The 25,007-nt window shown below is 37.8% G+C and overlaps 1 protein-coding gene across 9 annotated transcripts in view; it reads right to left on the minus strand.

Moving 5' to 3' along the window:
* PRKCZ (protein kinase C zeta) overlaps positions 1-25,007 on the minus strand; it is a 168,304-nt gene that overhangs the window by 111,150 nt on the left and 32,147 nt on the right. Inside the window, exons 1-2 of one of the 9 annotated variants that reach the window (XM_065575099.1) lie at positions 18,771-19,012; positions 17,455-17,565 (exon numbers count right to left, since the gene is read on the minus strand). The exons of 5 other annotated variants lie outside the window; for them this stretch is intronic. In XM_065575099.1, the coding sequence (XP_065431171.1) occupies positions 17,455-17,560 (106 nt within the window). In that variant the 5' untranslated portion in view covers positions 17,561-17,565; positions 18,771-19,012. Of the gene's footprint in view, positions 1-17,454; positions 17,729-18,385; positions 18,663-18,770; positions 19,112-25,007 lie in introns of those variants that run through there. 3 more of the 9 variants (XM_065575100.1, XM_005292954.5, XM_042852826.2) reach the window with 3 other exon arrangements.

The raw sequence follows: 25,007 nt of genomic DNA on the forward strand, positions 1-25,007 counted from the left end.
TATTTTCCATGCAAAATGTATTTGTTTAACCAAGGGTACGTCTTCACTTACCAGAGGGTCCGGCGGCAGGCAATCGATGTTCTGGGATCAATTTATCGCGTCTGGTTAAGACGCGATAAATCGATCCCGGATCGATCCCGGAAGTGCTCGCTGTCGATGCCGGTACTCCAGCTCGGCGAGAGGAGTACGCGGCATCGACGGGGGAGCCTCCGTGCCGCGTTTGGACCCGCGGTAAGTTCAGACTAAGGTACTTCGAATTCAGCTACATTATTAACGTAGCTGAATTTGCGTACCTTAGTCCGAAGTGGGGACATAGTGGGGACCAGGCCCAAATTATAATAATAGCTAGACATTAGATATATGGTAAAAGTTTTAGCATGATAAAGGGTAATGTTCTTTTTGAAAGATGCTTAAATGTCCTAGACACTCTGAACTGAATTAGTAATTAAATATTATACAACTTGCAATACTAACTAAAGAAGGAGAATATAGTCGCATCTCTACAGATGTCAGCTCTGACAAGCATTTGGAAAATGTAGTGTTAGGAATACCATTAACTTCAAAACCACATTATCTGAAAATGTTTTTACCTACTACAGTAGAACCTCAGATTTACGAACCGACCAGTTAACCACACACCTAATCTGGAACTGGAAGTATACAATCAGGCAGCAGCAGAGACAAAATAAAAAAAGCAAATACAGTATAGTACCAGGTTAAACAAACTACTTAAAAAGAAAAAAGAAAAGGAAAGCAGCATTTGTCTTCTGCATAGTAAAGTTTCAAAGCTGTATTAAGTCAATGCTCAATTGTAAACTTTTGAAAGAGCCATAACATTTTGTTCAGAGTTACGAACAACCTCCATTCCTAAGGTGTTTGTAACTCTGAGGTTCTACAGAACTGCTGACTATATCAAGTACATCCAGGAGGACATCTCCTCTACAAAGGTTTGATCTTTCCCTTTGAATCACGGAAATGAATCCAACTTAGTAAATTTTGAAATTAAATACTGTGTACACATGTGCAGGAATCCATATGTATGCTTATGTTATTTCTGTAGTGACGATGCACAATTACACTGTCTAATTTCCAGAAACCAGAGTTCAGGTCCAACTTAGGTCACAAATATCAGTTGTTTGGTCTCCAGTGCAAATTTCTGGACAAAACCACAGACGTTTGGCATGACTGGCAATCCCCGTTTAGGAGAGGCTTGGGACATGAATAGCAGGGGGAAGCCAGGATGGAGGTGGACTGGCAGAGCTGGGTGCACCTGTGTAACACCTGCTCACATTTTATTTGAATCAAGGCAGTGCTTTCCACACGTGCTTACATGTGCATTAAAATTCACTGAAACTGTTGATTTGTCCACCCATCCACCCCACCACTGTAGCAGAAATGTCCATATGCTCTCACTGTCTAAATTCTCATACAGCATCCTATGGGGTTTGTTTTTAATTGTATTTTATCTACAAAACAGTGTGCCAAATTTATTGCTTTTTCATCATGAAATATTCAGTTTTGCCACGAACAGCAGCAAAAATCCGCCTCAAAAAGTCTCAGTCTTTTGCTCCTTTAGTGGCTTTGAGTTACGAGGCTTAGGTTTAGGAGCACTCTGCTGGTGTTATAACTAAATCACCTGCTTTTGGGCAGACTGAGGGGTCCCTACCCTCAGTCATTACAGAGTAACGGCTGACTAAAGGTCCAACAGACTGCTTTCTCACACAGATCTCAAATCTTTTGTTAATCTATGAATGAATTTAATGCTCATGAAAGTGAGGACTAGTAGCACTGACCATTTAATTAAATACATTCTGACATAAGATTTAGCATTCCATAAATGGTTAATCATGTGCAAATGAAGTTGGTCTCCACAGCCATTTTAGCAGGAAAATTAAAGGTTAGCTTTTTTATCTGTAGCACTTTCCAAACCAGAAAATACTTCTATCAATATTTCACATTTGAGATCTTTTATAGGACACGATGGTTTCAAATCAAACTGTGCTTTCTAAGCTGTTATAACAATATGGAAGCTCAGGCAGCAAATCACCACTCTCAATAAGCGCATTCTTCTGGCCAACGTTTTCTTTCAGTAAGTTATAATGCCTAAAGCTATAAGGCAGCGGTTCCCAATCTGGGAGTCCTCATGAGATTGGGAGGGAAAGTACAAGTCATTAACAGAGAGAGTAGAGGGGGACATGGAGGTTGCAATACTTCTTGAGACAGAAACACTCCCTAGTTGGGGCTAATGCCTTGTGACAGAAAACTTGGTGTGCAGATCCTGTTAAACTGGCTGCCTTCTCTCCATAGTCCTGTGGTAGCCCCAAGTGTAGCACACTTAAGGAGGCTTCCAGACCTCGTCTTTACAAGAAAAACACAGCAAGGAATTACCAAAAGGCATCACCCACCTCCTACTTCTATAAGGAGCACAGATCCCTCTGGTTGCAGGAAGTGGGAGAAAGAGGGAGGAAGCCACCAAAAGAGTATTGTGCATATATAATGAAATAGAAGAAAACAACCCAAAGGGGAAGAGGAAAAAAGGAAAGCATGAGTTACTGAAGTACTCCACTAGTGTACTGCCATGTTACTGTAAACAGTTCTAAAGAATAGCTTGTCTGGAAGACAAAGTATGGTATGAAAACCAAACTCTGGAGGACTGGAGCAAGACAATCCAGACCAATGGTAAAATAGTATGTGCACTTTTAGACCTCTCCATTCAATGAGTTATATGCAACCCATGTTAGATTCTGATTGTTGTTTAGCGGCTTAAGTGAACTAAATGTGCGATATCTGTCCACTGCTGATAGAACAGACAACTGCATCACAAAATTATGACCACTACTGACACCTCTGTTCTATTCTGTACAAGTGGTTCTTCTAAAACAAAACCGAAGCTCCATATGGGGTAATTTAGGGATGCTTACACTGCCCCTGCTGCACTTAACCTGTTCAGTGAATAATTAGAAAACATCAGTCAATCTGGAACTTTTCACCAGCACTAAAGTCAATAAATAAAATCAAGACAATAGACATTTTACTTGACTATATTCTGTCATACTACTTCTCCCTCAATTTTCAAATTGAAGTATCAAAAAGTGACATAAATGACAAAGGGATTAATTATACTGATAAGTGGAGAGACCATTTAAATTCTTCTTAAATTCATGGTTACCTAATATGCAGAAAGCAATTTCATTATTAAATACAATAATGAATAAGAAAAAGATAAAGTAATCCTTTATGAAACAATTCCCACAGATTACAAATGTCAACAGGAATTGAGTACAAACATTAATTTTCTCAATTTACTATCCTAATAGTCTCCCTAAGAGCAAAGGCCAACATTTTCAAATTTGAATGCCTATGAAAACAAGAGGACCTCAGCACCTTAAAAAAACCAGGCCAGTTAGTTAGCGCTGCCTAAATAGGACATAGCAACATATCTTTAGGCACTGATATACAAAAATACAGAACATGTTCATCATAAAAAATACAAATGGGTTAAAAAAACAGAAGAATAGTTGTGTAATTGCATATTTAGTAAAGAATATATAATAGAGGAATAACAGTAGACTTTTATACCCACTGCAACAACTAAATCCAACATATTTTGTTTTAAAAAGTGAGAAGCATTGCTACCGAACTCAATCTATGTGAAAAATGATGTGTTAAATTTCTTTAGTAAGATGTGCCTCTTCAAGTCACAGACAGTGAGCTGTAAAGGTGGTTGTTTATACTAAAGAAAGCTAAATAGTACAGCACAAGAAAATTGACTGGAATATTATGAAGTAACTGACACGAAAATGCCTGATAATTTAAACACGGGCTTCATGGATAGAGATTAGCCAGTGGGAAAATTTTGACAAACAAACCTAGCATAGAAAGGGCTTAAATGTCCCTGCACTAAAAATGTAATGTTAAGGGGTATAATTCCAGTATGCTGCAATAACACGTAAACATATCAGCAAGTCTTAATTCATTTACACTGCTGTATACACAGCAATCCTGCCCTTTCAACTTTTACAGTTAAAAGCATTAAATCATTATGCAGAGCACCTAAGAAACCTACTAAGTTATACATTAATATTCTGCATATTTGAATATCTATAAGTCACTTAAAATATTCCTGGGCTCCGATCTATGGAAATCTGCATAAACTAGAAAATTTTGTGAGTGCCTTAATTATGGGCCTTGTCATCGTGCACATGTTTAGATCCTCTGAATTGGCTACTACACAATTAAAGATTTAATCTATTTTAGTAATTTGGTAGATGTAAGTGTCTTGTTTAATTTTAAAGTGTTCTTAATTTAACTTTTTAAAGTATCAGAATACCAGAATGATGCACTGTATCTGCAATAAGTTATGACTTTATGATGTTCCTTATAACAAGTCATCCTCTATATATCTGTTATTTTATAGAGAGACTGAAGTAACCTACTGGAGGCCAAAATGAGCGGATTGATATGCATCCTACAAGTTGTACTATTTGAATCTCTATGGACTATCTACAAAAGAAAGTTGTACCAATGTAACTAAATCTCCAAGCTGTCCGGAATGACTGGGTCAGTAACTCACAATGCAAGCAGCAGACAGAAGCACCAATCAAACTGCACCACATAACTTTGGTAACAGTTACTCTATATCCAGATTTACTTCAATTTTGCCCAGTTTGATTCCTTAGTGACAGAACGCAAATCAATGTGAGGCACTCCTGAACTGAAGTTAGTGTACCCACTCAAAGAGACTGCACTGATTTAACTAAATCAGCTTCTAAACGGATTTAGTTAAAATGGTACATAACTGATCATGTAGCCAAAGCCTAAGTTGCTCTTTTGCTCTGAGAAATGCAAGATGGAAACAGGAAGTGAGGACGCGGAGTAACTCTAATCAAATTCTATTGCAATTTCAGTGGTACTTCAGTCAGCCATTTTCATTGTGTGTCTGGCTGACTCAGCAGTTCCAGATTGATGCATCAGGGACGGCAGAACTTTATATTGCCCTTGCAATGGATTCTTTGGGATATGAAATAATAACTAATATATTCTCTACTACTACACACACTTGGCTGTAGAAAGATGCCAATAGAATTATTATTCCAAAAGAGTTGAGCAAACAAATTAAGACAGAGTCGTAACATGTATTGTATTACTGTTCAGCAAACTGCCTTGGCAGAGGTGCTTACTAAATAAAAAGGTACAGTGGCTTAATTATATCAGTAAAATTCACAAGCACACATTTCAAATGAATCATGGACAAACACTGTTTGCTGGGCAAAAATATACCTAAGGTTAGACTTATCTGTCCAGACAAGTGGAAAACTGCCTAGAGATATGTCCATCACACAAGTGGCGTATAATACAGAAATGCTTCTTTGGTTTGAGAGATTATTTTGCTCACTGAAACGTTGTTACTTGCATTAACATTTAGAATTTCATTATAACCCTGATTCAACACCAGATGTACTCAACGGCAGACTAATGACTTAAGTGGGTACTGGATTGGACTCTTTGTGGCTGCTTTTATTTTAAAGATAATGCCATGTTAATGGCAACCTTTTTTGTTGGTAATGTGAGGTTACAAAAAACTAGTGTGCTGAAATCCTTAATTAAATACAATTCATTTTTTGGGGAATAGGATACAGTTAAATATCATCAACAAGACAGCCCTTCAATGTGTATCTAGATTTATAATATATACATACACACAATATTTAATGCCGTGCCATAATTCTGTAAACAGACAAAACAACAACTACAGATGGTAAAAGTGCAATAATATTTATTGCATTACTTCATTTTAGTCCAAACATGAAAGTTGGATTTATAAGGTTGTTTCTTTTTTATCCCCATTTCTCCTCCCTTGGACTCTCTTACAAAGCCAGGATGTTACGTTTTATTCAAAACTATAAGGATCAAATTCTGTCTCTTTTTACCCCTCCATCTCCATAAACAGCTGGCTCAAATTAATAGTGCAGAGACATCATTTTATGCCCCTATTCTAGACAATCTTGCAAGGCAGACACCAATCAATCATGCCACCAGAACAAGTTAACTGAATGGAGAAGAATGCATATTCTAAGATGCTGTGTCACCTGACACTAGCACATGGAGAGTCCAGGCAGTGTGAACACCTTCAACTTTATAACATCCTTCAATTCAATTTACTAACGCTTTTTGAGCATATACATTGGAAAAAGCCAGAGTCTAGCCCTTACATGTTCATTTACAGATACAGCAGACATCGCTTCACGTAAAGTACCATAGAGGGCAAAATCCTGATTCCCTTGGACTTCACTAGGACCAAGGTATGGTCCACATAGAATAGCTATGTATAGGGGATAGCTATGCATAGCAGAACGTGTACATGGTTCTCAAGTTAGAACATTCCTAAAATCAGCACTGTCAAGTGACAGAGTTTACACTTATCTAGGATTTTTTTTTGTTTTAATAGCTTTAGGTTTACATACATTTGTTTACATAGCTTTTAGGTTTTCCAAGTGGAAAAAAGTTCTACCAGATATTTCTCAACAATTTACAGATCCCACAAAGTAAGGATTTGAATATGAAGTACATATTTCGTCTACCCCTGCAAACACTTTGCTTTTGGGAGAAAGTGGTTTTTAATCACCATAATCAAAAGAAAAGCTTGTTTATCTTCGGTCATTCAGCGTAAACAAATATTTCTTTAAGTACTTGCTATAATACAAAAAAATTTTTAGAAGCGATAATTAAAAGTCTTATTAATCTTGTTTTTTTTCCTTTTTATTACATACTTTACTGATTTCTTTTTATGATGTCATTCCTAAATTTGGCAGTGCTTCTCAACAAATCTCCACAATTTTAACTGTTCCATTTTCATTTGTGCTCACTCTTTCTCTGACTACTGTGTTTGCTATGGTTATTTCCAGCTATTTTATCCTTGTAATTAACACCCAGCAACAGCTTCTTTCACAAAGAAGATACTCTACAAATGCTAGTAAAGGCTGTATATTTTTGCCTTTCTCGCTAATCTCTATAGCTCAAGGTTGGCCCCTTCATTATTTTTGCTTCCCATAAATGTTCGCCACTCAGCTTTCTTCACCTTCTTTGTTATTCCTGCAATGCTGAAATTTAATGGTCAATAAAACTAAAGCAGTGCATCATGAACTTAATCAAGAGGCCTCCAGAATCCGTTCTTTGTTGCAACTGCAGATTTGCTAGGCTTGTTTTGTGTTTTATTGCTACTATTCAGAGAACCTGAGAGGGGCCTCTCTCTTTTCACTGATAAAAGGGATGTTACATTAAAATGTACAAATCAAATTTTAAAATATGCCAGTATTCAAAATAAAGACGACTTGTCAAATCACTGTCCAGACAACATATCACAATCACGTCAGGTAGAAACATTTTCTGTGGCCGTCTGAACTGTTCCTTGTACCTTGCCTCACCCAATTAATCCAGGATTAATTTATCACAGAAAATAAAACAAGTCTGTAGTGAATCAAAATGCAGTTGAAATGCATTTTACAAATCCAATCTAGCAGAAACAATGCACTTCCATGCAAGAAATAAGCCTCTCATGACAGAACAATGAGAATGGTTTCCAGTGTTTTATGTGATCATGTTTTAGAACGGTCGTCCCCCTCCTGTTTATAAATTGTTCCAGATTAAAAATAAATAAATAAATAAAAATCAGCATCGGAAACATACCTTTTATATGGGAGGTAATTACATTTATATAGATACAAAAAGAAAAAGCATTAACAGAGTAGGATGTGGTCAGGAACACTAAGGGCACAGATCGGAAACAAAATTAGACTGCATTTACTTAATATTAGGAATTAGCAAACAATCACTTTTATAAAGGAATGAAAAGACAGTATTTGAAGATATGAAACATTTAGTTATTGAACTGAGTCAACTTGCCATGTGAAACAAGCTTCAAAGAGCTCTTAAAGTGAGAACACTGCAAACTCCAAGGACGCAGAGTGCAAATTAAGATAAAATTACCTGTAGCCTATACTTGTTAAGTTACTACTTTCAGCAACACCCAAAAAAATAGAATAAAGCAAAGAAACAAGACATTTCACAATCTACTGCATTCTTATAAATTGATGTGGAACAAAAAGGTTTTCAGATGAAATTTGCAACTTATTTCCACTTGCTGAACAAAAATGAAGCAATACTATAAGATGTGACCTTGACTTTCCCTTCCCTCCCCATGTTGTATTGAATTTTCTCTTTGTTCTCAGTTTTTCTTTACAAAGCAAGCCCAAAGCTGTTCTTGTTATACTCTTATACAGAGGAGATTCCTATATCCAGAGCTTAATTTATATTCACATCAGAGATGAATCTCATGTAAAATGAATGTAGAGTGAGTTGGAATATATTATAAAAATTATTTCCAAAGTTCCAGGATATTTTTTTTAAATAACAAAATTCATAGACCAAATCTAGTAGCGAAAAAGGCATCTGCAAATTGTTGAAGAAAATCCAAAGGAATTATATAAAATTATTTCATCTGACTAAATTAACCTGACTACAATGTATGCTTTAAATATTACAGAATTGCGAAGTGAAACATTAGATATACTGCACAATTCAGTAAATCACTGATTGTATGTAAGAAAAACGTGAGAGTCCTTTCCCACTACATGGAGCCCTCCCATCCACTCCTATATCCCAAGGGTACGCATTCAAGGCAATAAGAGGATACAGTACCTACTCCAGCCACTAGACTATTTATAGCAGCCAATTCTATACCCAATAGCATCTGCTGTTTGAATCCTAACAGGAGAAAGAGCAGGTATCTTGAGCTACATGGGTCTTTCTGGTATATCTGAACTCCACTTTTCCATCAATCCTCCAAACACCTTGTTGAAACAAGTCTAGAGGTCTTTTGCATTTATTTATACACTGTGGTTCAGGTCACCTCATCAGTAACTTAATTCACAGGTGCGTCACCATTGCCCTGAAGCAATTCTGACAATTTACTCCTAAATTCTTCGGCTTTTTTATTTTTCAAATGTTCCCTAGACCTTTCCCAAAACAAATTAAGTCATCTCTTTTCCTACCAAAAAATCCAAATCCATGAATCTTTCCTCTTAATGTAATCTCCCAATAGTCATTTAGCTACTTCTCCAAGACCATGGTATACCCTTCCTACAGTCACAACCAACAGTAACTACAGAATTCCAGATGTAGAAGCAGCTCACAGGCTGATTCTTTGGTGTCTTATAGCACAACCTGTTTTTGAACTACATCTCTTAATAATATTGACTTTCTTCTCTAGGCACTTATCTTGGTATTTCTCGGTTTACTCATAAGGACATGCTTACTCCCCCCCCCCTTTTAGTTTGTAATTTTGATTAGCATTTTGTGTCCATAGACTTGTACATTCAATAAAGGAAAAACCCTAGATTTGGACCAACTGAAAACAAATTAAGAAAATCAATTCACTCCCCCATTTAGATTTTCTATTTAACTCAGCTATAAATCCTCCTAAAAATATAATGGGAACGGACGAAAACTGAACTATGATGGAACTAGCAGGTGCTGCTGTAATGTAAATTACAATAATGTTGGATCCACACATTTAATTACCTGTTGGGAAAATAAATTAACAATTGATTGTAAACACATTTGATAGTACACACATTGTGGGATACTATTAATCTTTCAAACAAACAGGCATTCTTAAAAGCTATAGCATTATTTTTAAACCTCTGCCAAAGTTTTACCCTTTTTTTTTCTGGACTCGGACAAGTGGGGCAGGAAAGATGAGTGTCGTAAAAATCAGCTGCTGTTAGTATTATCAATCTTATAGAAAAAAACTCTTTCCTTGATCAATCTGATGCATTTTGAGAATCATTTACATCAGTAACATTTTTTTCCCATTATACTTGCTTGATGGTGAAATTCATTTAGCAGTTGGCAAAGTCCCTTAACTGGAAAAATCACTTCTCTGGAGTGTTCGCTGTCAAATCCTAATAATAGATACTGTCAGACCTAAAATGCTTTTGGGATGATGCTCCAAACACCTTCTCCCCTCCCTACACACACTTCAAAATTAGGTCTACACAAGACGCTTGAAAGAGCAGAATACTTTATATGTATAATCTTAAATTGTGGAAGGTATCAATGTTCTCAGATGCTGGCTCAGTGGCAGGCTATCTTATCCTGGAAAAAAGTGTGCCTTTCAAAAGCAAAAGACTCCAAAAGATAGTGGTGGTGATCATCATAAAAATGAGCTCCCTGCCTCCTGTGCTCCATAACTCCCTATTCCTGGACCGTGCACATTGTTACCCTTATCACTCAGATATCACTGGGCTTCATCCCTTCTTAAAATATATCCTTTCTGTTATTCAACCATTCCATCTTGAGTGAGCCATAAAGCCTCATTCCTGAAAAGGTAATTACATCACACCTTATGGAATTCTACAACACTCTGACCAGATTAACTCAGAAGGAAAATTGTTTTATCACGGCTGTCAAAAATATAACAAACAGGATTGCAAACTTTATTTTTATTACTGATAAAAACTGAATTATTTGATTGGCAGGTCAGAGCTAAGAAGAACTTTTTAAGAGACCACAAAGTATTTATGTTTCCTGATGTTCATTATATGATTAGGTCTCAAAGAAATCACTTTCTTCGGTGGTCTTACATGTTTAAATTAGAAAATGAAGAATAAACTTTTATACTCTGATAATTGTGAATTAACAAAAATATATATGGGCCATATCATGCCATCAATTTTTAAGCAGAACTCCAAGTGAAATCAGTGAGAACAGTGCTGAAAAACTGATGGCATGATAACATATTGTGAAATACTGTTCAATGACCCAGATCAACTCAGAAGTTTCTACAGAATAAAAATAATATTTGCTGCAATTTGGGGCTGGAAACATATCCAGTTGCAAAACCTAAAAACTGATCAAGGATCCATACTGTAGACCATTAGTCTATATACGGTTTCTGATATGAGCCAATATTTTGTCTAGCCAATTAATCAAGTTTGTATTTTTAATTTTTATAGCACCTAGAGCAGTGTAAAGAAACACTGAATAATGACTTACTGCGGGATGTTTATGCTTAATTTTCCAGGGTAGGAAGAAAAGTTTAATTTTGTGTTTACTTTGATATTTTAATGATTGTTTGGCAGACTTTTGTTTAAAATTGTGTTTTGGTTACTAAACTTCAGCAACCAGCAACAAAGGTTTCTCAAGTTGCATACAGAATTGTATGTTCTCACTACAATTTTGTAAAAAACACTGAAAATAGAATTTAAAAGATGGACTTATAATTGTGCATTGCTATTTCCTGTAGGGTTAAAGAGTTTGCTATGGAGCTCAAATATTCTTCTGGGGATGCATCTAATATGATGAAATAAAGAACCAAATAGACAACAGTGCCAAGAAATGGCTTTAGATTACTTGGATGTTGACTTACCAAAAGTAAGCTGCTTACAGGTCTATTGTGGTGTCTAAATGTGCTTGGATTCAGAGATTTTAAACAGACCACTTAAATATAAGAATTACTTATCCTACCTTACTCATGCTAAAAACTACGTAAGCAATAACCAGAGAAAATGTAACATGTTTTCTGTGCATTATGCTAGTAAGCAAAAATAATTATGCGGTGAAGGATATCAAAGAGTATTTAAATACAGAAGTCCTCTCTTTCCCACTGCAATAAGCAGATACACAATTGGTAGTGCATCAGCAAAAGGAGAAGCATGTCCTTATCTTCCAGCCAATGGTTTTAACGATTCTCCTCACTCTAGCCCAGCGGTTCTCAAACTGTGGGTCGGGACCCCAAGTGGATCCTGACCGCATTTTAGTGGGGTTGCCAGGGCTGTCAAACTTGCTGGGGCCAAGTCCAAGCCCCACCGTCAAGGGCTGAAGCCCTCAAGCTTTGGCACCCTCCCCAAGGCAGGGGGGGCTCAGGCTTCGGTCCCTCTTCCTGGGGTCTTGTAGTAATTTTTATCATCAGAAGGGGGTCACAGTGCAATGAAGTTTGAGAAACCCTGCTTTAGCCCAAAAAGGCTAATATTCTGTAGCGTATTATCAGGAATGTTGTTTGTAAGACTTGGGAAGTAATTGTTCTGTTATGTCTGCATTGGTGAGGCTTCAGCTGGAGTACTGGGTCTAGTTCTGGGCACCATATATTAAGAAAAAGGTGGGCAAATTGGAGAGAGTCCAGAGAAGAGCAACACAAATGGTAAAAAGTTTAGAAAACCTGGCCTATAAACCTGTCAATTTTTTTAAACCTTTCCTTAGTCTTGGAAAAAAAGACTGATAGCATATTTGAAGACTAAGGGCTGCTATAAAGAGGAGAGTGATCACCTGTTCTCCATATCCGCAGAAAGCAGGACAAAAAGTTATTAACAAGGAAGATCTAGGTTGGATATTAGGAAAAACCGTTCTAATTATAAAGATAGTTAAGCATTGGAATAGGCTTCCAAAAGAGGCTGTGGAATTCCTGTCATTGGAGGTTTTTAAGAACAGATTATGTCAGGGGAGGCCAAACTTACTGACCCTCCGAGCTGCGTACAACAATCCTCAGAAGCTTGAGAGCAGGGGTGTGCCTTCCAGGGCTTGGGACTTTAGCCCTGCGGGGGCGCACCTTCCAGGGCTTCATCCCTGCAGGACTCCTCTGCTGGGTCTTGGGGCTTCAGCCCCAGTCCTGCTGAAGCTCTGAGCCCCAGCAGGCACAGAGACCCCCATCCCCGCTGGGCAGAAGCCAGAGGCAAAGAATGGGGGGGGGCATGTGCAGTCCTGTGCCCCCTCCATTTTTGCCAAGATTAACTGGCCCCTTTCAGTCCGATGGTGTGGCCAGGCCCCCTCCCTGCACAGCAGCTGCTAGAGCCAGAAAGCTGGAAGCTGGGGCCGTGGCAAGAGGCAGTGGCAAACACCTGGAAGCTACAGGGAGAGCTGCTGCTTTTGCTGCTGCCTCTCCCCGCAGAGCTAAAGCAGCAGCCCCTCCCTTCCTCCTGGGGGCATTCTCCACCACTGCACATGTGCAGAATTTATGTCCCCTGCAGATTTCTTTGCTTCCCCGCATAAAAATGACTTTCTGACAGGGAAGCAAAGGGAAGCCAAAAAGCAGTCATGCAACCTTCCCCAGCAATATGTTTCAGGGGCGCAGAGAGGTAAATCACTGTGGGGTAGGAGGCAGGACTGGGCTCAGCTGCTAGTCCCGGCTGGGCAGGACGGGACTTCCTCTTACCCTGCATAGCATCTGGGGCTGAGTCAGACCCACCCCCAGATTTTTCCCCCAGATGAAGGAAGCTCTACAAACTTCCCCAGCCCCCCACTTCCTGCACCCATCGCTCCTCAGTTGCAGGGGGAGGAATCCCCATACAGGGAACTGATCTCCCATCTTACCAATCCCTGTGAATCCAGACCCTCTCATACCCAGACCCTCCCGCCTCATCTCCCCCTACTCCAAACCTCCCCACCCACCAATTAGCCCCACTCCACTGCACCTGGCTCACCCCAATGAGCCACCTGCACCCAGATCCACCACCACCACACCCAACCCCAACAAGCTGCATCTGGACCCCCCAGAGACCTATATTCCCCTGCGGAGCTCTATACCCCCACACTCAGACCCCCTTCTTGTGCCTCAACCACTTTCACCTGGACCCCGCTGCAGAGTCCCATTACCACTGCAACCAGAACCCCCCCCCCCCCACACACACACACACCAAGCCCCTGTTCATATAGGCAACAAGCCTCCCCGCACCCAGACTGTCCCACAAAGGACACCTCTCAACCCACATCTGGATCCCCCCACACTAAGACCCCCCACACTTGGATCCTGTCCTGCTGAGCCTGCCTGCCCACACCTGGTGCACCTGGCACAGAAGGGCAGGGCCCTGGGGTATAACTGGGGCAGACTCAGTCCTTGCACTGTGTCAGGGTTGGGTGCAGCCTCACCACTGAGTTCGTGTCTGGGGAGGGGTGGGGGAAGCTGCACAGTGATCTTCCACCTCAGTGCAGCCAGTGGCCTGCGCTCTCCAGTGCCATGCTGGAGCCTCCACCTTTATTTAACAAATAAAATTAGCAGAATTTTGCAGAATTTTAAAATATTGTGTGCAGAATTTTTATTTTTTTGGCGCAGAATGTCCTGAAGAGTACTCCCTGCAGCTCCAAGCTCTTTGCTGCTACCTCTCCCTGCAGAGTTAACACCTGGGAGCTGAAGGGAGGGGCAGCTGAGGGTAAGGGGTAGAAATGCCTGTGGAGGATGTGACTCAAGCTGTTGGGGGGCGGGGAGAGATGACCTTTAAATTGTGCTCCTCCACAGTCGTCTCTGAAGCCCCTAGCCCCACCACAGGGCAGAAGCGCTGAGCTCCCCTCCCCTGCACAACGTAAGAGATTCTGTAATAACCCACCTTATTGTTAGTACACCAATAGGCAGGAAAAGCCACTTTTAAAGGACTTAGTTGAAATTAAAATTAACTTTGTATAGGCATTCATTCAGCTATTATATTTTTATCAGGATTTCTGTTCTCATTTCAGATACCAGACTAGAAACATTCAATCTTTAACGTGGAACTCTTCTAACTTGAACTAAACTGCTCACAAAATACCTCAGCATATGACCCGATTCTGATTTTTTTTAAATGAGGAAAACTTAAAAATATTAAACTGAAAATATGAATTTGTATTAAGCCAGAGTTCTAGAAACAGTACATGACTTTCTGAAGTAGTATTGTGTGGAATCAAGAACTCGAGAGCACTAAAATTTAGCTCTGACGGTCTCCCTCTGTGGCCTCAAACAACTGTCCGTTTCCTCACCTCTGAAAAGGGGATAATATTTATCTACTTCAAAAGTATATCATGAAAAGTAGCTAATATTTGTAAAGTGATATGAAGAGGAAAAACTATTAAAACACTACATAGCCAAATGGCAGTTAAATCTCTTCTGTAATAGCTCAGATATTTTACAAGCTTATTCAACATATCCACAGAGAGTTTTGGACTAATGTGGTTGATGTGATGATACATAGATTCTAATAGCAAATTTAATACTGCCACCCCCTTAAGTTTTTATGATATTGGACGAGTATCAAATCCTGACCTAAGAACCTGATGTGTCAAGAAGTGTTTCTGATGGTTTCTCAGACTTGCTTACAGCCTACCTTATGGAATCTTGTGTACCTTTCCATTTATCGACCTTGTGGAACAGAAGGTGTAGAAATTAGCATGTTTTCCCCCCTCAGATATTAAAATTTTGAATCACAATCTGAAGATTTAAAATAGACACAACTTACAACTATAACTTAAGACAGTGTTTCCCATACTTCTGAAAGATGATACCCCTTCCACCCAAGTTTACAAAAATGAAACCAGTTGCACCATCACGGCAACCTCACCATATGCTTCTAGAGACTTAGATCTCTTAATCTGCATATATTCCATGCTCCCTAGCCACTCCCCACATACATTTTGGAAACGCTGCATAGAGATTCATAATGCGACCCTTCCTCTCCATTAAAGCATTTAAAAAAGAACAGTGAAGTAGTTAACAGTATTTCATTTAAAGTCTCATCACTTGTCCCTGAGCTTGAAATGAATGGGGAAGTTCACACCTCTCAGAGCTATTGTTTCAGGCTCTCTGAAAAATCCGGTGGACATCTCTATCACTTGCTTCACATTTTGAAGATTTTCTTCATAACCACAAACAGCTAGAGACTTTTAAATGAAAGCTGAAAATCTGGAGAACAAAGATTCGCCTGTACCTGCCCCAATCCCTGTTAGTGAAAGGACATAAATCGTCTCGAAGTGTGGGTCAAGAACACTGCACCATTTAATATTATATTCTTGTTTATTATTTGTTTAGTGGTGACTATAAGCTCAGCATTGTACAAACACAAATAAAGAGGGTTGTACTAAACTCTTGTAGTATTATCATTAAACTTCTCTTTTATCCCCAGCTAATAATTCAAACAAACATTTATGGATTTGAAGTATTAGTGCTGGAATCTGAGAGACCTGAATCAGGTTCTTCTCTGGTCAAAATCAGGCTTCTCAGTATTTCAACTCCCCTCCCTCCCAATAACTAACCAAGGAAAAGAAGTTAAGTTAAGTCCTAGACTAAAATAAACATTTCTAATCTGTTAAACATGTATATTTGCCAGACTTAGCTATTTTAGAGCAACACCTCCATACTTCTGAATTGCTCACTGCTTTAACATGCCTACAACTAGTTTCCTTCTGAAGGATTAAATGCTATACAAGTCTCAGTTGGCAGCAAATTCTTTAATGGTCAGTCATTTGCAGCAAACTCTCAATCTTCAGCTTCTGCAATGGTCTCTATTTCCAATTAGCCAGGCCTAGAATCCCAATTTTTTTTTTTTAAATACACAGATAGCAATGTAACATTGGCCTTTGTGCTTGGAAGACCCTATTCATCTTATTCATAGGCCTTTGGATGTTCCTGTGGCTTAATACAAAAAGTTATCAAGATCTAAAACATGTAACAGCAGTTGGTTTTAAAAAAGACCTTCAGACAAACGATATCCTTTAACAACTAACCTTGAAATTGTCATTTGGAGGGCTGATTATACAAATCTCTTTACAGACACTAAAACAAAAAAAAAGATGCTCTAATAGGTCTAACGGATTTGCAAGTATCTGTTGTGGTCAGTGAGTCACCCAACAAATACTCACCACTGTGATCAACTTTGTCAATAACTCCTTCCAGCCAAAATGAACGTTTAGATTTAAGAGACAGCTATCTACCTTTATGGATGGAGTGGTTTTGGAAGGACAAGTGATAAGACAGGGAAATTGAATTGAGAGAGACTTAGGAGGGAGAAGGTTTTTAAAGCCAAGTGGCACTTCCCTATGCAGCTATTGTTTATATCTTAAGTTAGTAGAGAGAGACAGAGAAAATGAGAAAAAAGCCAAGTCACCCAGTTGAGCCCTTAAACTAGCTTAACTGAAGCTTCCCTTATTCGAAATTCAGTTTTGTTTACAGTTTATGGACTGAAATGTACACATCTGGTAAGTATCTAGCATTATAAACTAAAGAAAAAAGAGCAAAAATCAAAATAAAATATGAGCTTTGAAATCTCACACCTACATAGTCATTAAAAACCCCAAAGCCTTTCTTTTATTTCCTCATTAGGGTTTCAGTTTTAATAAAAATTTTGGAATTAAATAATTCCAATCAAATAAATAATGGACTTAAACCACAATTCTTGTTCTTAAGATTTACCACCCCTGTGGCAATCCATATTTTAATTTCTCATAATCTACATAAACTGTATGCAATAAAAAGTATGTGGTATACATTAGGAGGATGGAGGCAGAGATTTCAGACATTCTTGAGAAACTATGACACAGCTCTTTTAAAATCCTGAGCAAATATCTATTTTACAAGAAAAACAGTTTAGTTTTCCCCTTCTGCCATTTCAACCAATAAAGAGCGTTTTTTATTAATTAGTTTCAAAACAGATGAATTACCCAGTGCAATCCAAGCTATGTCTTCAGAGTTGTCTCTATGGTCGCAATAGTTCCTTTCTTCATTGGGGGATGGGATTGGTTCACGTGCTCTGAATAACCTAATCATTGCTGCTAATACAGTAACAAATGAAGGGAAAAACCTGTCCTTGTGAGCTAGCACAATATTTACAGGCCACACAACTGTCGCAACAAGCCTTTTACAGCTATTGTGTTGCACTAGGCAGAACATACAGCAAAATTATATGTTCAGATCTAAAATAAATTCACAAGCCAGATACTAATTAGATTAATAAAATACCTCATTCAGCCCTAAAACATAATTTGAGAGAGAGAGAGAGAGAATATGGAAAAGGAGTAACCAAATCAAAAGCTAACATCAAAAAATTGAGCACATAAAGAATATCAAACATCCATGACATAATCTAGTCTTTAAAAAAAAAAAGGGGGGAGGTTAGGGGGGAAGTTCAGCAAAGATCACCATCGATATTCAATAACAAACATTATCAGTGTGCTATCATGGTAATGCCATAAGCACCAACATACTACTGTATAAAAATGCTATATCATATTAAAAGCTTTAATCAAAGTGATATGTCCCTTTCATTGCTCTATTGAGAGAAAAACAATGGCAAGTGAAATCATTAAAATCCATTAGTATTAACTGTCCAACATCAAGATAAATTTTTTATCATTAAACATAATATTGATTTATTCAGATGTAGCAATGCAGAACAAAAAAAGTGTACCAGCACATTTCTTCCCATAACATTACACAGAATGCTCTAATTCAAAACAAAATATTTCATTATTCAATAACAAGCTAAAGCAATTCACTACACTGCAAAATGAAAAAAGGCCTTTGCTAATTTAAAGATTTACACCTTCAGAGCATCGTTTTCAATCTTATAATAAATAGGCCCTAAACACATACCGTCAGGTTTTTTTGGATACATTTCCTTCATTAATCTCCCTTATTTTCAGCAGCATCACTCACTCTGCATACTCCTATCTTCTGTTCTCCTAAAATCTATCACCCAAAAAATCCAAGTCTTTTCACTCCAATTTTGTCAACATTTCTCAGAGCTCTTTCAGCCACATCCCTACACATGCAGAGGCACCAGCGATATCTGTATTTGTAACAATCTATGGTTGCAAAGGAGGACTGTAGGAAAAGCAACTACATGATAACCAAAATGCTGACTTCTATTATCTACTGCACCACATGCACACACATACTGCACCAATGGCTTCAATTCATAACAGCAATAGCAATGAAGGTACATAAAATCTATAAAAAAAAGACATGCATTACTCACAGGGTTTTATTCTTTTGCTTCCTCAGCATGTAATTCTTTATGCTTTACAATGCAGTAGGTATGAAATGAAACATTTTCACTTTCCCTTTTTTCCACTGATGCTGCTGTTAGAATACCACTAGACACCAGGACAATAGGCAGGATCAGCCTGAACATTAAGAGCAAATATTTAATGGAAGACTGGTTATCCTGTTCTCTCCCTTTCACATCTCTGCCTCATGTATCCAGGCACGGGTGGTACTGGCTCCCTTGGGAGGCTGTAGCTAGCAGCTGAGGCACAAACTAAAACATGGCATGGACATCAAGGAGCTGATGTCACCAAAAAACAAAACAAAAAAAAAACAACAACAAAAAACACAACCCCATATATTTCTGCAGGACAACTCACAACTCTGACAAAGAGCTCTCTGAAAGATAGAAATGAATAAGAAAACAGTGGCAGCAAAACATACTTGTGTTATACAACACAAAGGGAATACCAAAAATGAAAACAGTGCCAAAAAAACTGACTCAGTGTGGACAAAAAATGGGACCACAAAGTGGTAAGAATGCCACTCAAATCTCATTTTGCATCAAGACAGCAGCACGTCTGTAGCTTGTGGGCAAAAACAAACTCACCCACAAATTTTACAACAATGTTTAACATCAAATCTGAAAGAAGAGGTGACTACCAAAAAAATTAAAATACATGTAAAATTTTGAAGACTGGTCTAATATATACAGCTCTGGCATGTTACTTCATAATAAAAAAGCTCCCATTTCAAGGAAATGAGTATCTGAGGCTCCAGGCCAACAGATGCCAGAAACACCTAGGGAAGTTGCATTCAGTATCTTGAAAGATACAAGCTGTTTTAGAAATTCTGCCCCCTCACCCATGTAGCAGCACTGCCATTCTGATTTATGTGAAATTGAGTAACTGTCCTGCTGAGGGTAAAAGGTATCATGGTAACAATAGAAGTGGTGCATAGAGAGTAAAGAAGTTAGGTCTGAAGGAAAATCCCAAAAGAAAGACAGTGCGGGTGGATCATTATAAGTTCAGGAGCTAGAGAACTGTGTGTATCCTATTTTATATTAGGATGCTGCTTCCTAGAAAAGGATGTCTTCTTCAAACACACACAAGAAATCTTTGATTAATAAGATTTTATTTTTCCAAAAACTGTCTGTTCTTCAAATGCAGGATAAAATAGAATTCAATAACTTTTTCCTCAACACTGTCCTTGAATTGCAGTTTGAAGACAGGGAGGCAAACAGCACTGAGTTTTTAAGTCACATGCTTTATTTAAAGTTTTGCTCACTGGGACAACCTTTAGTACATCCCAATTTTTCATGAGTTCCAGGCAGACTGCAATCATACTACTATATTTCAACATACCATACAACACCATAAAATGAATACAAAACACTCTAAATAAAAAATATTTTCTGCAATCTCCTTCAAACATACTATCTTTAGAGGTAGTTGTGGAGGGCAAAAAACAAAAATGAAATTTTAAACAAAACAGAAGTCTCAGCATATAAAAGCCACTTCAGAACATTACAGAACACTATAAATAGGTACCTCATGACCTCATATGAACAACACTGAGCAAAGCACTAAAAATTAGATGGATTTGGAAATTCAACTGATCATTCTTCATATGCTCCATTCCAAAGCATCCATAGTTTTGTACAAATTGTGAAACACACAGTTTGCAATGACAGATTGCTAATATAAGTGGCAGCCTATTTTAATTTAGTGGAGAATTAATTTTTCACTTGTTCGTGCAAATAATTTGAGACAAACCTAAATATCTCTATTTATATAGTTCAATTTAAACAATATGATATGCTGTAAAAAACAAAAATGTTTTTAAAAATAATTTAGTAAGAGAATACCGTAAAGATATATTGTAAGATAAGAATAAAAGATAAATAATAAAACGAAAAAACTGAAACAATTCGAATACTTAAAAATCCTGTAACTTTCTACTCCAACATTGCTTGTGCCATATTTTGCATGCAGTAAAACTAGCGGGCAAATGTAAACTCATATTACACTATGGATTTTGTTAAATATAAAGTTAAACTTAAAATACTCTGAGTAACCCACTTTCACGTCATGTCCTTTAAATAATCAAAATCACCAATATGAATATAACTTCAGGTATAATTGCATAGTGACGATTCTAGCTGTATTCATGCAGCTAACAAGCAATACTGCTGAACACATCAATTTATGCTAAATTAGTGTTGATACAATCTAATATCTCAACACCAAAACAATATGGAAACAGTCAAAACTAGTTCACAATACAAGGTGTCCACGCAGGTCCCATAACTGCAAGAGACAATGTGTACAAAACTCATTCATTATATCTTTAGAAACCTGATTGCAAATCCCTTACCAAGCACATCCTACTAAACAGGCTTTTCAAAACAATCAAAGTGTGATTCAACAAGACTACTAAAACAGCACAAGAATGAGCATTCTACATACCAACAAAGAAACGGGTCAAGTGAATTATGGATCTCTACAGATTAGTATAGTTTATAATATGGGGCAGTACAATCATTACAGCTATGAGTTAATGCTGAAATATTCAATGTCCTAAATATCCAAGTTATTTTAACGGAGATCATGTTAAATTAGAATCCATCTCTAAAATGCCATTTAATATTTGCACATACTTGGTTCACTTCCACTTTCTCCCTAAAGGTGTTCCAACATCATCAGATTAAACTAATGCTCTTTTTATAGTTTTATAATTTATTAAAATATTAACCCAGTACTACTGTGACTTAGAAGAACCCCTATAAACACAAAGCCTTCAAATTACACTTGGGAGGGATTAGGTGACTCCAGGGATGTCACTGGTCTGAGACAAGCCGAGACAGGCAGTGAACAAAAGTTACCATCTATTGGCTGTCCAATGGCCTAACATAATGAGTTGATGGTGTCAAGTCAAATGCTTAGTAGAAAAGGTATCCACATTACAAAAAACAATAACCCAACTGACACTCTCAAAAGTCTACAACGGAGGCCAAAGGACTGAATAGACATGAAAAGTGAATAGTATTCTCACCTCGAGAGGTCATGGGGGGGGGGGGGGAATCAAATTAAATCAAAAATCAAATTAAAAAAATGAAAAATGAAAAATATGAAAAATAATACAAATAAAGTAGCGAAGATGTAATTATTTCAATTCCCGTGCGCGTATGGAGGGAATATGAATTATAATTCATTTCTCTACATTTCTGAGAATTTATTAATATGTCAAATCTTTTATTTACTGCAAAAATAAATAATATTTTAGCTGATTTTTTTTTCCAATTTGTGACATAGGGTCAAGATGATCCACTCCCAATTTTGATAAGCAATAACTCAGGCACAATGAAACACATCCACCAGTGGCAAGAGCTGGAATGCTAGCAACACCTAACTCAAATATACATCAAGGCCGCATAGACGGAAATTCATGTAGAGCGGAGATATCACGAGTGGATACATGTCAAATGGTCATTTTAACACACGTCGCAGCTAGATGGTTAAGAATTGAGCAAATACTGTGGAAAATTGTGTTTCTTGGTGCCAAAGAATAAAGAATAACATCTTTCAGCATTATAAATCCAAAATGTGAGTATCTTTAAGCATTATTAAACCTTAGCATTATTATCGGGCTGTGTAATTATGAACTTTTCTTTGTTATAACTGGTTCACATGTAATAAATAAGGTCCATAAAAGAAAAGTAACAGCATTAACACTTAATAGACTATGAAAGTGATGACGTCACACTACAAGTGGCTAAACCGTGAGGAAGGGGATTACTTTCCAAACATCCGGTGTCGGGTTATAACACCGAAAAAGATCATTTTGTTTCCATGTAAATGTTGTAACTAACTGTTTTGATAGGTGAGTGTATGTTACTAATCACTGAACCTTTAAGCAGTGAAAAGACATGTTGGGATGGCTGCAACGTGGTTTAAATCGCCAACCATGTGGTTGGTGTGTCAGTCATCGTTAATGCTATAATGCGTGCAGTCGGGAGCACAGTATATAACAATATTCAAATGCCCCATGGCAGAAAGAAGAAAAAGAAAACCCTCAGGAGCTGAATATCGTAAACGAAAGGCTGAGAAGGAAAAGGACCAAGCAAAACAGCAAGGATCCTTCCTGAAATATCTTCTCTTTAATCCAAATAAAGATGGAAGCAGTTCACAGCATCCAGATGAAGGAATTTTACTTGGAGAGGAGGTTAGCTCACATCCGCATGGAAGCAGTTTGGAACATCAAGATGATGGAAACTTACTTCTAGATGAAGGCAGCTCACAGCATCAGACTGATATGGAAGTGGAAAAAATGTATCAACCTTCAGAGACACATATAGAAATTGAAGTAAGAAGGAAGAAACGATGAGGAAGTTAGAAACAAGTTACAGTATGGGGCCCCAGCTTCATGACCCAGATGTGATGACAGTGTGCAGCAAATTCTCACGGAACATGGACCTGAACAAGTTCATGAATTTCCCTTCCCTAAGAATGGAAATAAAAGAAAATTCTCTGCTCAGCATTACAAGAGGAAACTCGTTAATGGGGAAGAAATTCATCGAAACTGGTTACAATATTCAGTGTCAAAGGACTCCGTTTTGCTTTTGCTGCAAGTTGTTTAGAAATCAAGCAATTGGTGTATCACTTACTGAAAATGGTTCGAAGGTTCAATTCTTTCTTCACATGCAAGAAGTACAGAACATTTGGAATGTTTTCAAAATTGGAAAGAACTTGAATTATGATTGAAAAAAGGAAAAACTCTCGATGAAGAAAATTTACATATGATCAAGGAAAATGAAGAATATTGGCAACAAATATTGGAGTGTCTGATTGCTTTAGTGAGAGTTCTCGGTGGGCAAAATTTAGCATTCTACGGCCGCAGTAGAAATGAAAAATTATACACCCCAAGTAATGGAAACTTTTTAAAATTTGTTGAATACCTAGCTTTGTTTGATCCAGTCTACATAAAATAACTGATCGTGAAACACAGGTTCATTACTTAGGAAAAAATATGCAGAATGAACTGATTCAAATCCTAGCAAATGCCATTAAAAAGAAAATTGCTGAAGCTGCCCATTCTGCAAAATACTTTTCAATAATATTGGACTGTACACCAGATGTGAGTCATGTTGAACAAATGATGATGATCATTTGTTTTGTGGATATGGAAAAGCCTGCAGATGAAGATAATGTTGAAGTGCTCATAAAGGAACATTTTTTGGGTTTCGTACCACTGAAGGAGACGACTGGAGCATTTATGACAAACTATTCTACAAGAGCTTGAAACAATGTCATTATCTGTTGAAAACTTACATGGCCAAGGCTATGATAATGGGAGTAATATGAAGGGTAAAGACAATGGTGTGCAAAGGAGAATGATGGAAATCAATCGTAGGGCCTTTTTCGTTCCTTGCAGTACGCATTCTCTGAATTTGGTTGTCAATGATGCTGCTAGATCCTGTTTGGAGGCAAGCAGTTTCTTTGACCTGGTACAACGTGTTTGTGTTTTTCTCAGGCTCAACACACCATTGGGAAATTCTGACTCGCCATGTGAATTCTCTACTGTGAAACCACTTACCCAGACAAAATGGAAGAGTCGCATTGATGCTTTGAAGCCTCTTCGCTATGAACTTGGAAACATTTATGATGCCCTAATTGAAATGTATGATACTGTCTTTACTGGATCATCGGGCAATACGGCATGTTCAGATGCAGAAGCTCTTGCAAATGGCCTTTCCAAGTTCAAATTTGTGACTTCACTCATTTTGTGGTATAATATCCTTTTCGAGATTAACCTTACTAGTGAGCGGCTTCAGGAAAAGAACTCTAACTTACATTCTGCTATTCAAAAACTGCAGCAAATTTAAAATATTCTGAAGGAATTCAGAAGTGATGAAGGGTTTGAAAGAACACTGGTAAATTCTCTCGAGCTTGCTGAAGAAATAAACTTTCCGATAGAATTTGAACCAGAGCCAGTTCGCATTCGGCAAAAGAAACAGCAGTTTTCGTATGAAGGACGAGACACACCCATTCAGAACCCAAAACAAAAAGTTCAAAGTGAATTTCTACTTCGCAGTCTTTGATACTGCTTTATTCACTTGGTTGAATAAAGATTTCAACAGATGCAGCAGCTAGGGTCAGTATTTGGCTTTCTATATGATATCCACAGCTTGCAAAAGAAAACAGCAAAACAGATAAGAGAAATTTGTATC

Source organism: Chrysemys picta, chromosome 21, assembly GCF_011386835.1.
Source record: "Chrysemys picta bellii isolate R12L10 chromosome 21, ASM1138683v2, whole genome shotgun sequence".
Lineage (NCBI taxonomy): Eukaryota > Metazoa > Chordata > Testudines > Emydidae > Chrysemys > Chrysemys picta.